Here is a 16,395-nt window from a genome sequence, read left to right as displayed (position 1 = left end):
GACTGTAGCAATCACTTAATGGCTCTCTGAAACTGTGGGGGGCTATGTAGTAGACAAGGGCATTCAGAAAAGTAACGGTTGCACTCTACTAGCTACTACTGCATGTTCAGGAAGCCTGCGCTCCCCAGGCTTTATAGTCTTAGTTTTGGGGTAGAAGAGTTGGGTTCTCCAACTGTTCTTTAGTGTGAAAGCAGTATTATGATTTCCTTCACTTTGTCAGGCATATAGAGTCAAACCCAGCCCTAAACAATGTTACAACAAATGCAACTATTTGTAAACAGTCGGGTGTTCTAGTCTTTGTAATCACTGTGATTCTTTCATTTCAGAGAAGAACAAGTTTATGAATGTCCAGATTACAGAACTGCAGGCCCCAATTCCTGCTACTTTGATAAAAAACACACTTCTTTCTGGACCATATACAATATTACTGTCAGGGCAACCAATGAAATAGGAAGTAACAGCTCTGATCCTCTTTATGTGGATGTGACTTACATAGGTAAGAGTGTTTTCTGTTGAACCAATCAATTCAAGGTTATGGGTTTTGATAAAAATATTTTTTCTTCCAGCTCTTCTCATAGACTGTAGTATGCCCAAGTTAAAAATATATAAGAACAGATAAGAACTTGTCTGTTGTAGTAATAAATCAAAATTCATCCTTCTAGCATTTGAAGGCCAGAAGTGCTGAAAGCTTTAAAACTGTATTCAGATAATCATTTATTGGATCCACGTATTTCCTCTAGTCAGCCATAAGAAACATCATCTTGCTAAAATCCTTTTCCTCTCTATCACCGAATTCAAGTTGATCTTTTAACTAATAACACTTGAATTTTACTACCTGAAAGTGTTTTTCTGAAATTTGCTTTTCCCAGGAGGAGCTGAATCAGTGTTTTTATAGCAATGTACTGATAATCTCTTCTCTCAGACTTTTTCCACAAAGTGACTGTGGACAAGTATTTAGGTTATTTTCTAAGGGAAAGAACATTGTTGCCAGTAATGATTTTGCTATCAAGGATGTGGCTGCTGAGAACCTGATAACTGAAAAAGGGCTCGTGGAAAAAAGGCTTTATGTTTTACCGCTATGCCCTGACCACTTGCTTGGTGAAACTTTGCGTCAGACAGTGGTAAAACACATGCATTATATGCAGAAGCTGTGCCTTTGAACTGAGGTAGCTGCAAGCCTGGCTGGCAGAAACCTACATTTCATTTTGTTTTATTTTTGAAGTACAGACAGGACTTTAGTATTACTGTTTTAAGTATGTCTGCCTATGCACATTGGGATAATGCTGCTGTATTTTCTGAATGTTAAAGATGGAAGGGGACAAGTTTTATCATTTAAATTGTGTTTTCAGCATCCCTAATGGTATACACCATTTTTGATAAGATTATGATACAAAACAACTTTTATAACACAGCATTAAAGATGTTATCTTTGCTTCTGTTAACTTTGAAATATAGTGTGGGGAACAGCAACAATAAATGGTGATGTGAAAAAAATATGGTTTAGGTGGTAAATGATTCAGGCAATTTTCAATATGAACTCCACATATTTAGTGTTCTCAGTTTCTTCAAATTCATAAATGATTTACTTTATCAGGAAATTCTTGATCCCTGTATTCCACCAGTTCCAAGTTACTACACCCAACGGAGGTGGGAATTTGCCCCACATACCACTTCATATCTCCTCCTAAGATGCATTTCTCTTATTTTAACAGTACAGCCAGATCCTCCTGTGAATATAACTCTAGAATTAAAAAATCCAATAAATAGAAAACCATATCTGGTATTGACATGGTCTCCACCTCCACTGGCTGATGTCAGATCTGGATGGCTTACCCTCGAGTATGAATTGCGGCTAAAGCCTGAAGAAGGAGAGGAGTGGGAGGTAAGGATCTTGCAAGTTTTTACTTGCAGTTTTACTTGATCAGTTAGAGTTTGTTCGTTATGTCCCATGCCTGACTATAATGAAGCAGGCACATGGAATAATTCATCCTTTTTCGAAAGCAGTGCTTCTGTGTTCTACATATTCCTGTTGAGGAAACTAGTATCTCAGATGCTGTTGTGTGATAGCAGGTGATGAAGTACTTATTTTCAATTGTGGGTGTTATGTATTAATCACATTGACACAATAGTTTAAATTGTTAGCTCTCATTCTGCTAGGTTTATTTTCTCTGATAATTTGTTCTCAACCACAAATACTTCTTATATAAAAGAAAGCTTAATGACATTATGTAAAATCACTTACATTTGTGCAAAAAACCATTAGGTGATAGTTGTTATGGCCACTTAATAATTATTGTCTCTGCAACTCATAGAAGCAGAGGACAAATTAAAGGCTCCTGCTGTTGATATTTGGCTGTATTGCCTTTTTGTCTGCTACAAAACTACCCAGCCCTCCTGCCTTCCGTCTTCCACTGTACATCGCAGATCCCTGGCCACTGCAGGATCCACTCTTTACTACCCTGCTCCACATTCCTTCTTTCTTCCGCAGTTTCTTCACCAATTGTTCTTTCTTGGCTCTTTCAGTTCTCACCACTATGGGTTCCACCATTACCACAATTCATTCCTACTTGTCATATGCTCATGATGTGTCTTTATAGCAGTTTAATTTGCACACTACAGCAGAGCCAGATATCATCACCACTGCATTGTGTTAGAAAGCTGAACTACAGAAGTAAAATAAATGTAACGTTACTTCGATGGCTTGTGTAACAGTTATGAGGAAGATACCCAGTTCTGTGTAGGTCACACTGAAAGTAACGCTTCCTATTTTTTTCCATGGAAACTACAACAGATACAGAGAGCACAACAACACTATTTGGTAGAGCAAATCCTCAGCTAAAAACCACTGTTTTTCAGCATAGTCACCACCATTATCTATAAATGTTCACCAGCAATGAACAAGAGCCTGCATGCCATGCTTGTAAAAAATCTGCACCAGTGGAGGTGGCCCATAGTCACCAGTGCTGAAACACACCCACCACCTCACTGTGCTCACATCCACTGTTTGGTCCCCATAAACATTCAGCAAACATCAGTGAATGTCAATAAGTGCCATTTTTTCCACATGGAGAAATTCAGCATCACACCTTTCCTTCACATGCATTTCCATATCAGACTCCATTTTGTCAGACTGCCCTTCTGCTGCTATCTGTCACACAGCAACAAAATGTAACAGGATATTAGTGGGAAGATTCCACCTCTACTGGCATTCCATCAACATCTGGCTCTGACATCATGGGCCAACATCATAAAATAGGAGGCATTACTTTCAGAGCATCCCTGGTATCTTCCCAGCTTGATTATCAGGACTAAACTAGCTATGATTTTCTTTGAAAAATATCTTGATTTTGTATGGATTTTATGATTTTCAATTCATTTTCAGACTATTTTTGTTGGACAGCAAACACAATATAAAATGTTTAGTTTAAATCCAGGAAAGAAGTACATTGTACAGATTCACTGCAAACCAGACCACCATGGATCATGGAGTGAATGGAGCTCAGAAAACTTTATTCAGATTCCTAATGGTGAGTAGCCATGCACCCTTTCAATAACTGTTATTTCATGGAAGTTCATGTAATACTTCTGTTGGTTGTCAGTAGCACCCTACAGATTGACATCCCATAGTTTCCTAGGACAGGCAGGAATGTCTTTGCTAAGGTAACTGAATTCTCAGCTTTCCTGCACCATAGTAGACAGTTAGCTGTACCCTTCATTAATCTTAGGAGTCAAATAGATGAATCAATTTTCTTACAAACTTAAAGCGTATCCTTTCTGTTTACTGCCTCACTTACATTTGTTCTCATGATGGTAGTTTTTAATAAAAAGAGTGATAATAACTTCATTTAGACTGCTAGGTAGACAACAGAGTGACTGCCTGCAGACAGTAACAGCTCTTCCTAATGCTTTATTTGGAACAAATTCAAAATAAACATCTCAATGGAAAAAGTGTCACGTTAAAATAGATATCTTTAAAAACATATGGTCATACATCATTCTACCCAACATTTAATTACATATGTATTTGATAATGAAATTACTTATGTTAGCTCAAGTGGATTTGAACCCAATTGCTGTAACTTACTGTGAAAAATATTTCCATCTTCATGCATTTTTATACCTTTTTCACAAGAGTTTATTTCCTGCACAATGCTATTAATAAAAAGTCTATTAATTACCAGATGTTGCAGTCGTTATTGAGATATGTCTATGCTAGTGGAGGCCTCTAGATTCAATACCAAATTTGGAAGATTAAACCACTTTTTCAAATAAAAGCAATTTGATACTTTTTTGCATTCTGACTGTATTTCCTAGATGCATCCTCAAATAATTCCATTTGTTTCCTAGACTTCAGATTAAAAGATATGATTGTGTGGATCATCTTGGGTGTCTTGTCGTCTCTTATATGTTTAATCATGAGCTGGACAATGGTTTTAAAAGGGTACAGGTGAGTCAGAAATTTCATCATTCTGTGGAGTTGTAAATTTCATCAAACTTTTCCAAAAATAAGCTATTAACATTTGATTTACTTTCATACAGGTTTTGTGCTTTTTTATAAGGGAATTACATAGCCTAAATTACAGGTATATTATTTTAAATTTGCAACTGATAAAGAAGTATTTCTGTTCTTTAGTGAAAACAGACCAAAAAATAAAAAACTAAATTCTCAACTGGTAAAGACAACTGGTATTAGATCTGACCATCCCAGTTAGTCACCAAGTACTTAGCAGATATCACTTCAAGTATTCCTGCTCCTACTGAAGATGCACATTATGGGTTTGGCCTACTTTCCTAGAGGGAATAGGGTTATATGATGAATTTAGTCTTTCTGCCTCCCTGTCTGTCAATTCCCCTAATAAATTATTACATTGTACTGAAAGGGAAATGTGTGACAAGGTTTATATCTTTTGTACAAGCTAGCAAAGATAGTGTCCGAGTAGAGCAAAGAGAGAGAAAGTGCTGATGGAAAAGCAATTAGAAGTCATTCATCATAAAGCCTGTTTTGTACCAGTCAAGTAACAGTCAAGTATGTACATAGAGACCCACTAGTCCTCCTGGACTGTGCCCAACTAGCTCAGTTAGTGATTAAGTTACAGTGCATGTTCCATTGGCAAATTTGCTGAGGATACATTCCACTGATATAAATGAAAAAGACTGGCCTTAGAACTGAGCCCTGGGGAACATTGCTAGTAACTGGCCAGCAGCTAGGTGTAGCCCTATTCCCTTCAACCCTTGGAGCTCTACAGTTGAGTTAGTTCATCACCCACTGTGTTATGAGCCTGTTTGTCTCATGGTTGGACAGTTTGTCCAGAAGGATACTATAAGGGAGAGTATCAAAAGTCTTGCTGAAATCCAAAAAGATTGTTTTCCGCTTTCCTTTCATCCACCAAGCAAGTGACTTTATCAGAGAAGGAGATCAAGTTACTAAGGCAGGACTTTCCCTTCATGATCCCATGCTGACCGTGTCTGATAACAGCTTTGTTCTTTAACTCACCTTCAGTGTCTTTCTGGACTATCTTTCCAGGCACTGAGGTTAGACTAACCTGGGTCTTCTCCCATGCTTTTATGGGTATAGCTGGGTATAACTTTGGCTAGCTTCCAGTTAGCAGGGACCTACTCTAACTCCCACATCCTTTGGTAAATTGTTGAGTGGAGTCCAGCTGCAGCATCCACTAACTCCATCAGCATTCTCAGAGGAATCCCATCAGGCACTCCAGTGTTAAGCTGATAGAACTATTCCTTTGCAATGTCAGTGAGCACAGATGGAAAGTCACTGCTCCCGTAATCATGGTTCTCTATCTGTAAGGTGTGAGCAGACCGAGGTCTGTTGTTACTATTAAAGACTGAGGCAAAAAAATGCATTCAATGTTTCCACTTCTTTCTCCTCCTTAATTGCTAGGTGACTAACTAACAAAGTATCAGTCCAGTGTTTTCCTTTGACTTCATCTTGCTGTTGAAATTCTTAAAAAAGTCTTTTTTATTGCCTGGCACCCCACTGGTCAATGTGAACTCAAGTTAAACTTTGACTTTTCTTGGTTCCTCTCTGCAGACATTAACTTCAGCTCTGTTCTGTTCCTTTGAAGCCTGACTTTGCTTCCAGAGATAGTAGAATTTCTTTTTCTGCCTTGTTCATCTGGGCTGGTCTTCTTCCCCACTTGCTTGACTAGCAACACAATGAGATTGCCTGCTCCTGGGCTTTTAGAAGTTGGTTGTTTAAAAGCAACCAGTTATATCTATATCTATATCTGCATCTATATCTATATCCATTTCTATTTCTATAGAGTAAATTCCTGGGGTACACTGCTAACTAGCTCCCTGAGAAGCTTAAGATTTGCTTTTTTCAAGTCCACAGTGGCAACTCTGCTGAACTTTTTTCTTTAGTCATCCTTTTCCTTTAGTTGTCTCCCTGGGGTCCCGACTTCTCTTCTGATAGACCTCAGGCTTCCTGTTGCTACGTCACTGGTACACACATGAAAGAGATGGAGTGGGTAAGAGAGGGCCCATACTTATATCTTCTGTATTTATTCTGTTTTGTTGTTTTTTTCTTTTATCTAGAATGATAACTTTTATCCTACCACCAGTTCCAGGACCAAAGATAAAAGGTATAGATACACATCTGTTAGAGGTGAGTTCCATTGTTAACAGCAAAAGAATTTGCCATTACTTACTTTTCCAGATTCTGTAACAGTAAAAATAATTACCATAATTAAGTATAAAACAGATTTAATGTAATCAATGTTAAAAATAAGCAAAACTTTCAGGTTGATCATGAGGAAGGTTATGTATGAGGTATGGTTTTGCCTGGCACTAGAAGTAGTAGGACATTTGATGACAAGGTGTGTAATTGCAGTTTCTTCCTGGGGCACCGCAAGATCTTAATTCCTGTGTGACCTAAGGAGTTCCTATGGAAATCATTCTCCACAGCCTCTTGCCATGTTGAGGAGGCAAGGGCATAGCTGATCTGTCATTCTCCTCCATTTCCTTCTTGACAAACCTTTGAAGCCCTTATTTGCAGAAGCTGCCCAGTTGTTCCATCATAGAAACGTGCAGGCTGGGATTGTCTCCCTGCTGAGGGAACTCAGGGGAAGTTCTCTTGTTCTTTTGCTGTTTTCTGCAGTAGCATAAATTCAGTTTAGGTCTAGAGATGTAACAAAGTGTTTGCATGTTAAATATGAAAACTGTTTATAGTTGTACTAGTCAAATAAGCCCTAATGTTAGTAGTGAAGAAATAGCATTATCTTATCTGGTGTGCCCTTAGACAGGGAAATCTGAAGAACTATTGAGTGCTCTTGGTTGCCACGGTTTCCCTCCAACATCAGACTGTGAGGAACTACTGATAGAGTATCTGGAAGTAGAGGACAGTGAGGATCAGCAACTTATGCCAAGTCATGACAAGGGTCATCCCAGTAAAAATGTAAAAACTACACCCAAGGAAACAGACAGTGACTCAGGACGAGGGAGCTGTGATAGCCCTTCTCTGCTTTCTGAAGCCCATCCATCAACACTTCAAACAAAAGATGGAAGAGAAGCTCAAGAAAAGAAAGCAGGGAAAAGAAGCTGGGAAGCTCAGTGTGTAGCCTCAGAACGAAATACACTCCTTTTTAACAGTGAGGGTGCAAAATCACCCACATGGCCTGCAGATCAGTTAGCTAATAATCAGCCTCCTGTGTTTGCATATCACAGCATTGTAGATGCACATAAGATAACACTGAGTACCACAAATATGAATGTTGCAGCAATTCTGGAGGAAAATAAAGAAAAGCATCAATCACAATATTCTATCACTGAAACGGTACCTGAAGACATGGAAAAGCAAAGAGAGGTGGAGAATTTGCATTGCAAAACCGAGCAAACCACAGTGCAGGTCAAGCAAAACAGATCTAATGAAAAGTCACCATTTTTGGATGCTGCACTCATGGATTACGTAGAAGTTCACAGAGTCAGACAGGACGAGGAGCCAGCAGTATTACTGCAACATAAAGAAAATAGTGGAAAGACTGAAAAATACACTATTTCAGGAACCAGCAAAGAATACACAAAGGTCTCAACAGTTATGGACCATAATATTCTAGTATTAATGCCAGATTCACGAGTTCTGCACACACCTGTGTCTCAAGAACCTGCAAAAGAAACATCTCAGAACGCTCAACAAGGTCAAGTTGAAAAAAACATGAGCTACTGTCTGACAGCTCCAAGTGACTGCAAAAGAGAAAGTAGTGGATCAGAGTACATGGACCCATCCTCATTTATGCCCTCCTTTAAATAACAAAAAGTTGGATCACTCTTCGTCAGGTAATGCTACAGAATGAATCAAATACAATCAGTATAATGATGCTATCGTTTAAGATTATGCTACCACATCACAATTGTAGCTTGTACCTGTTCCTAGCTGACAAGTCTGTGATTTACATATGATTTTGTTAATAGTTATATACAGTAAAACAAAACCACATAGTACATAGTTCCTTAAAAAAATACCCTTCTATGTGTATTGTGTAAAGAATAGAATAAACTGTGGGTTGATGTCATAATTATAGAAGTAAAACCTGGATCACTGACACACGTTTCTTACAGAAGGAAATGTGGAAATGGTATTATATGCCGTGAAAAATATATTGTGAATTAATTATTCAGTTCTGCAGTCCTTCTGTTATATGATTAAACCTAAGGGAATATTCCAGTTTCAACAAAGACTGAGATTGTTATGGCTTGGTACACCATAATTGTCTGAGCAGTTTCTCAATCTGATAAATCATTACACAGTAACACTCTGATCTACAATGTATTTTTTTTTCTGAATGTATTGTAACATTAGATTAAGTTTTCTTTATATTCTTTCTCAATTCTTAAGAAAAGTGAAGCTCTTATGTATGAAAAAATCACATATGAAAGAGAATATATTTAACTAACTGCAGTAAAATAACTAATTCCTCACAATATGACAGAAAACTTTGCATCCTATTCCAATCAAACCAACCATGAAAAAAATAGCAGGACACTATTTGATACACTGCCTTACTGTATATATTATAAAATTCTAGTTTAGTACAATCCCATACATTTAACAATGTATTTTTAAAGGCTATTTTTCTATTATGAAGAAAAAAAGTGAAATATAATATTTTTTAATTTCCCAATGTTACTTTGCTAATTAGCAACTTTTCTGTTTCCTTCTGCTGAAACAGAGTTAACAAGTAAAGCTGCCGTTTCTATACAAAGCATAAAATTAAACTTTATACTAATTAAGAATATGAAGTAATTTTTAAAGTATATTTCTAATATATTGCTGATGTATTACTATTTGAATTGTAAATTATTTATTTCAGATGTTTTTTTTACCAACTGTTATTATAAAATTAAAATAGAATCTAGATTTTGAGAGTAAAGCTTCTTTCCCAGCTAGTTTGTACTCTGTCAGTCATGATCACCTGCATCCTTAGCCATTGTGTACATTTTTATCTGAGCTGGGAAGGAAAGTTTGAAGATAGACTCGTCATAATGAACTTACCAAAATGAATTCTGGAATTCATCCTCCACAATCAGGATATAAGGCATAACCTCATAGTCAGTGCTCTGCTGAAATAGTGATGGGAATGAGAAAAGAGTCCATGTAGTTGGGCTAGACAGCTGCCCAAGGAACAGCAATGGAAACACTGCAGATTCTTCTTACCATGTGTAACTGAAGGCAGAATCAAAATGATAATGGAATCACTATGAACTTATTATGGCCCTTCTTGAAACAAAAGTTTAATTTACTTCAGGAAAGCATGAACAAGTAATGGCTGATTAAAACTGGGTCAAGTATTTAGCAAATAGCACTAGCTTCAGGAGGAATTGGAAGCATAAGTTAAGCAAAATTGTACTGTACATGTTATGGAAAGTATATTTACCATAGATGAGCTCTCTTCTTTCTTGTCCTTCCTGTACAGCTTCATATTTTCTCTAGCTTTTTATGATTTTTTGCACTGAGCCAGCCTTCCTGAAGTATCAGGTAACCTTCTGCAAAGCCAGACAAAACAGATTCTCTGATTTTGAAGGTTACAGAAGGCTGCATCTACTTTGGCAAATCAGATTCTCATATTATACTTCCATGCCATGGAACTGCTCAAATACAGATCTGTTAAGCTGTCTAGTCCTTTCACTGGCAGGACTTCAGATTTTAACTAGTTATCTGTGTGTATATAAACACGTGTTGGGGATACTGCAACATTTACGTTAGGCATCAAATGCAGAGTCTGTGGACTCTGCTTGCAATGTACTGCCTGCTTCTAGAGCTGATCAGGGCAGTTTGGATGTTCTGGATCTTAAATTCTCAATTCAGCCACTCAGTTTAGCACTTGAAGACACGAAGTGGCTACTTCAGAGAGCAGCCAAGCATAAAATTTTGTATAGTTATAGGTAACAGGACAATTTTACTGTAGCATTTGTAGAATATCTTATAGATTTTCTAGAAATATTAAGTACTGCAAAGAAATTATCAAGCTGTCAGTCAAAACTGGAATGTTTTGCAGGACAGTAATATGTGTGTGTCCTTGTGTTTAAACTGATAGTGTACTATCTCCTTCTGACAGTGCTCCATTTTTCTGATTGAATCTCAAATTGCTGATCCATATAAGACATGTTCTCTTACACAGATAGCCATGCCTGGGCCAAGTAGTTATGTTCTACTCCTAACAGCATGTATAAGGATGTGGTGCTGCAGGCCTTTTATTATCCCTCTGGTGATGCATAGAAGCTATAGAATCTTACCAAACTACAGCCTAAAGATGTTCCTTTTGTAGTGCATTTTTTGGGTCATATACGGGTTGCTACAGAGCATATGATAAGGTGTCAGCAGCAGGCTGTTGCTATTCTGCTGGTTACTTTGGATCAGAGGCAGGCAGATACAACTTTTAGCAGATTTTAAGTCTATTATTTGTCCTGCCTAACTGAAAGTATCTGTATGTGTGCCTAGTTTTTATTACAGGCCTAGAGTCTCGACCATGATTTGCCTGTAAAATACCCATTTCTGCTTCAGGAAGAGATACTCTAAACTCCATTGACTGTTAGTACGTTTGTCTATTCTAGATTGATCTAATCAGAGTGTATGGCTCTCTAGTCTAAAAATCAAAATTTAAATCTTTTTTTCAAAAATATTTTCTGAATTGACATTGCTTAAATTGAAAAATGTAGGCTGTGTTAATACTGTGGGGTATGTCCAATTCTGTTGCAGCTGTTGGGTCCCAGGAACATCATTAACTTTAACACCTTGAGTTCATAAAACCCAAAAGATCAGCTTTCCTTCTAAGTTGCCAGAAGAAAACAAACAAACAAACAAACGTTCTATTCCATTAAAAAAAAAACAGGATTGCAAGGTATTAAAAAGAAGGCCCCTCCAATAGTTCACAGATTCTCCATCAGAAAGAAAACTGAGTCAAAGCTTTTCTATGCTTAGCCCTATATTAGTTCTGAAACTGCAAGATAGCTCTAGCTTAAGTTACTTTGTGGGGCATAAATTCTTTCCCAGCTTTGCCAGTGAGAGTCTCATGATGCCAAAACATCATGTCTTTCTGTGAAGTCAGGAATTCTACCAGAGTGATAACGACACATTTTTGGTTGCTTGGAAGTAGCCAAGCTTTTTGAAGAATCTGCTAGCTAAATATGACTTGAACACATTTTTCATTAACATACATCATCCTTTAAGCTGAACAAATGTGTGGTTGGATTATTTTTCCTTTGGATGCACTTTCATTGTCCAAAACAACCTGTTACTTCCCAGGTGGGAGTAACACCTTCTAAAAGTGGCCTTGAACATCTCTACAGAACTTTTGCACATCAAGAGAGAATAAAATTCTGTAAAATCCGAATAATCTTCAGCTAAGTTTGAGGGCCTTTGGGTGTTGAAATATTTCATTCTGTCTTTTTTGCAACATTATTTTTTATTACAACTCTTCAAGGAATAGCTTTTTATTATGAAATAGAGGAGATTTTATAGCAGTTGTACACAGTGGATTCTTGCAAAGTTATGATACACCCTTATGTAATAACAGATTCCTGACACCTCCTTCGATATACAGGGGTTAAGCATGTAACAGAATTTACCCCAGGAACTGGGATTAGCCCCCTACGTCTTGCACCGAATTTCTGACTTTGAGTGAAGTTTGAATACTTTTTTTTTGTGTTAAATGTGACACTTTTAAATTTCAGTTGCATAAAAGGCATAAAAGGCTCTTCAGAAGTAATTAATTGTATAAATTCATAAATTTTAATATATATTTTAACTAATTAACTTTCCTTTGGCCTCAGAATAATTTTATTAACAGTTTTCTTCAGTATTGAGAAATATAACTCATTCTAATTTTTTGAATTAGACTTTTTCTTTTAGGAAAGACATCTTTGATGTACAATTCTAGGATTTCAATATGATGTTCCTGACTCAAAGAAATTTGATTTACTGAAGTGGACATGTGCTGCCAAAACTTACTTTCACATAAAATGAAGGTTTGAAGAATGCTCTTGATGATACTCTGTAACTACAAAGGATTATTTAGTTAAAATGTAGTCAACTGACCTTAAGTTATACTAATAAGGGGATATATGTGTTTATGGAACAAACTGAAACACAAAAATATAGTGCTAATTAGTTTATGTTAAAGCAGTGAGTTCTGTGATGTATCTGTTTATGTGTATATGTTTAGATGGCTGGAAAATCTGTAGTTGCTTTAAATGTCATATGAATATTTAAAGTGTAGTAACAGCAGATGTTAAAAGTGAATAAGAACCATTTTATTTGTTATCTCTGAAGCACTGTTTATGTGGAGTTCACATCATTAACCTGTAAATGTGTTTGCCAATTTCTCATCAACTGTAAAGAATTTGAAAGTGTTGGGCAAGAATACCAAAGTCATCTAAACCAGTTTATGAATAGTAGACATCTTCTACAAAGCCATAAAGACAAATGAAATGAAAGTTTAATGAGATCAGGCACCATATTCTTAAAGAATCACTACCTCAGATGTTTTGTGGGTTTTTTCCACTCCCTTTAAAAAGGCAGACAAGCATTTTCCTCTGTGTGTCAAACTGCAAATTATTTCAAAAAATTGTGTTTGTAATGTCTAAATTGTTTTTAACAAACAGCTTGTCATGAAATTGTTAGTTTTGTCGCTGTAGTAGTACTAGGATAGGATGTTAGAGATGCGTAGCTAAATAATAAGTTTTTATGTGGGAAAAAAAAACAATGAAGAAGTCTCCACCTTGTAGGAAAAGCCATACTGACCAGCTTGGCAGCCACAATTTTCTTAAAGCATCAGTCCCCTCCCTGTTTTTGGTTACTGCCTGTGTGCTCAACTCACTAGGACTGAGCAAGCTGAGTTCTTAGAGATGCTCTGATTCTGGATCCCACCTATGGAACTAAGCATTTATTAGCACTTACTATTTAGGAAGACCTGTTTTCAGTTGAGTTTCTGAGAAGTAAATCTTCAAACTGTTCATGAATGAGCGAAAATGGAGAATAGCCCTGCTTTCAACTGTCACAAAACACATACTAAAAACCAAGTCACTGACTTCCTTCAGACTCCAGTGATAGTGGTGTGGAAGGACTGACTGAATTACACAGAGCTGGAAAAATCTTGTGGCTCAGCCTTGAAAATCCTTTTGAAACAAATAAGGGACATTCTTCATCTTCCCTGTGTATGTCAAGCAGGAGATTAAGGGTAAATGGAATACAGAAACACACTGTGTATGAGGAAAGAAAGAGAGCTTTATGATGGGAGGAGGGACGCGGTTGCTGCATGTGTCAGAACAGAAGTGTACAGTCACAGTGTACGCTGTAGGATGGTGACTGCGGTTGAGAAGACAGCTAACCAGTTGGTAAGATGAAATTGGCTGCTACAGATCATCTATTACATAAAAGGTGAAAAAGACTTATACATGAAAGTTGGTCACCGTTTATATTTATTACAGGATTTTCTCCTAATAATCTGGTATTGGCCCCTGGCAAACCATGTTTGAAGGGACAGGCCCCTCATCTAATCTGGTGTTCCATTTCCTACATTCCTAAGGAAAAATTCAAAAAAATAAAGTGTACCACACTGTCTTTAAAAGAAAATTCAAATTTTTTTTTTTTACAGATGAATTTTATTTATCAGTTTACAGTGTCTCACAGATACATTTAACATTCTTAAGCATTCTTCTACTGATTAAATGACCTATAAGCCCCATGAGATAAAGGATTTTGTGGATACTAGTAAATGGTCTCTAGACATTTCTGGGCATCGTTTAGTTTGTACCTGTGACAATATTAACATATATGACAATATATGATAATCATTAACATTTTCCTTTATCACAAAGTCCATGTCTTCATGATAAATTCTGAGCTTTACCAAGACAGATTTAAAATACATTTCTACCATTTAATATAAGTTTTTAAGAGAGATGATGTATGTCAAAAGTAATTCAAAAAATGTCTGCATTTTTTGTGTGGCCTCTTGCTGTGCTGATAGGCTAAAAACTGGGTGTGTGCTCAACATTGGTGCACAGAGAAGTTAGAAATAAGGAAGATTTTTTCACATCTTTTATTTTCAGAAGAGCTGTTACACTGTTCAACTCTGTGGTGCTGCTTGTTTTAGTCTATGTCTTTATCTGATAATTTTTTCTTTGGAGAATGCTGCTTCTATTTTAGTGAGCTGCTGAGTACCTTCACATCATTCTGACACAAGTAAAAATGGACAGATTTCACTTCATTTCCTACGAGGATTGTAATGGTTGGATTTAAAGACATAGCACTGAGTAGAATGTTTAGAGGATGCTGGAAATCTTTGTAGATGTCGCTAGTAGAAAGTATCCTTTGAGTAGGACAGAAAATTATATATGTTTAGGAATACAGATTTTTCTGCAGAATACAAGTGAAAGTATTATGATGTCAAACAGTCTGCTTTAATATTCATAATGCTGTAGAATACTCTGAATTCTCATCCCTGAGTCCATCATTCCAAAAGGAAGAGGGCACTATTACTCAGATATACTGAGAAAGGATCTCCTGGGCTGCTACGCTGTTGTTCATTTTTCATCTTGTAAAGCAATTTTTAATTCTGACCACAAATACACTCTTCATCTGGAATGACACAGTCATCAGTTTTGTAAATGCATTATATTTCTCAGAGATACTCAGCACCATCTGAATTTCTGAAATCTTTATATTGTGCTTCATATAATTTTTTTTGAGTCAGTGTGTAAAAGAGCAATATCAGGGTTCCTACTCTGAATAGGTACTGCCCAGAAAAAACATACCAAGAGTCACTAATTAATTGCATATGTTCAAATTTCTGGCATGCTGTTAAATGCAGGGGAAAGTCTCTGGAACTTCCTGGTCTTTGATAGTGGCAGCAGGCCTCTTAAAGAAACTTACGTGTAAAACAAATTGCTTGTTCTGTATAACATGCACAATAAACAACATGTTTCCCAACCAAGAGCAAGCCTGTCCAATATTTAAAGTTTTGTTTGTCTTTATTTTTTTATGTTACTGTAAAGGAATTCATTCTTATGCTTGCAATGAAAGCTAGGCATTTTTTCAATTACATTTTCAGAATTTGCGTGCAGTCTGCAACATTCAAGTTATTGTAGCGTCATTACTTCAGCAGCACAATGACTTGAAGCACAGTTATTCTATGAACCGGACCGAAATGTTTTGTAAATTTCAAAAATTTAAGAAATTAGAGAAAGTAGATTTCATATTCAGTATGTACATTGGTTGGAACGTACTGGTATAAAAATAGTTGCTCAGGAATTCTTCATTGTTTTTAAGTGTATTAGAAGGAAAATGCTTTAAAATGATGTATTTTTTAAGCTTCTTAATATTGAAAATGCTGGCTTTAATAAAATCTGTTAGCGGTTTCACTTGTAAGATCAATATTGTTACTGAAGTCTGTAGCTTTCTGGTGACTTTTCTATATTTTGTCATTGTAAAATCTCTTTGCAATGGTGTTCGCATTTCAATTTAATAAAAGCTCTTGAATAGAATTCACAAAATCTTCTAGTTTTCCTCCTAAAAAAAAATAGAAATTCTATCATATATAACAAGGAAAAAAGAAAAATCAGACATCTGGCACAGTTTTTAGGACAAGCTCCCACATTTTCCACAAGTTGAAGGCCCAGTGATAGATTTGTTTAACGCACTGAGCATGCAGGAGACTTCATACTGCATGTGCTGAAAGAGCCATGTACTTCCATGCAACCAAACCTGGGTATAAAAGAATCTCCGTTGTGATGAGGAAGGACTTCTGACTTCTTAGAGAAGCTGGTTGGTTTACTCATGTTAATTTTCACTCCTAGTGAAAATTCTCTTCAGAGAATGAAACAAGCAGTATATTCACCTGATCCAAACTTGTGGGAGAGAAGGCAGAACTGAAGGGAAGT

At 36.6% G+C, this 16,395-nt stretch overlaps 1 protein-coding gene across 29 annotated transcripts in view; it reads left to right on the top strand.

Annotated features, from left to right (window-relative positions):
• PRLR (prolactin receptor) overlaps nucleotides 1–15,999 on the top strand; it is a 203,920-nt gene extending 187,921 nt beyond the window's left edge. For all 29 annotated transcript variants that reach the window (XM_021379337.1, XM_021379338.1, XM_021379340.1 and 26 more), the window contains 6 exons: nucleotides 327–496; nucleotides 1,713–1,882; nucleotides 3,383–3,527; nucleotides 4,348–4,447; nucleotides 6,556–6,625; nucleotides 7,259–15,999. In XM_021379337.1, coding sequence (XP_021235012.1) covers nucleotides 327–496; nucleotides 1,713–1,882; nucleotides 3,383–3,527; nucleotides 4,348–4,447; nucleotides 6,556–6,625; nucleotides 7,259–8,266 — 1,663 coding nt within the window. In that variant the 3' untranslated portion in view covers nucleotides 8,267–15,999. The remainder of the gene's footprint in view (nucleotides 1–326; nucleotides 497–1,712; nucleotides 1,883–3,382; nucleotides 3,528–4,347; nucleotides 4,448–6,555; nucleotides 6,626–7,258) is intronic.

This window comes from Numida meleagris, chromosome Z (genome assembly GCF_002078875.1).
Source record: "Numida meleagris isolate 19003 breed g44 Domestic line chromosome Z, NumMel1.0, whole genome shotgun sequence".
Taxonomy (NCBI): Eukaryota; Metazoa; Chordata; class Aves; order Galliformes; family Numididae; genus Numida; species Numida meleagris.
The sequence above is the reverse complement of the archived record's forward strand: the minus strand, read 5'-3'. Positions and strand labels throughout refer to the sequence as shown.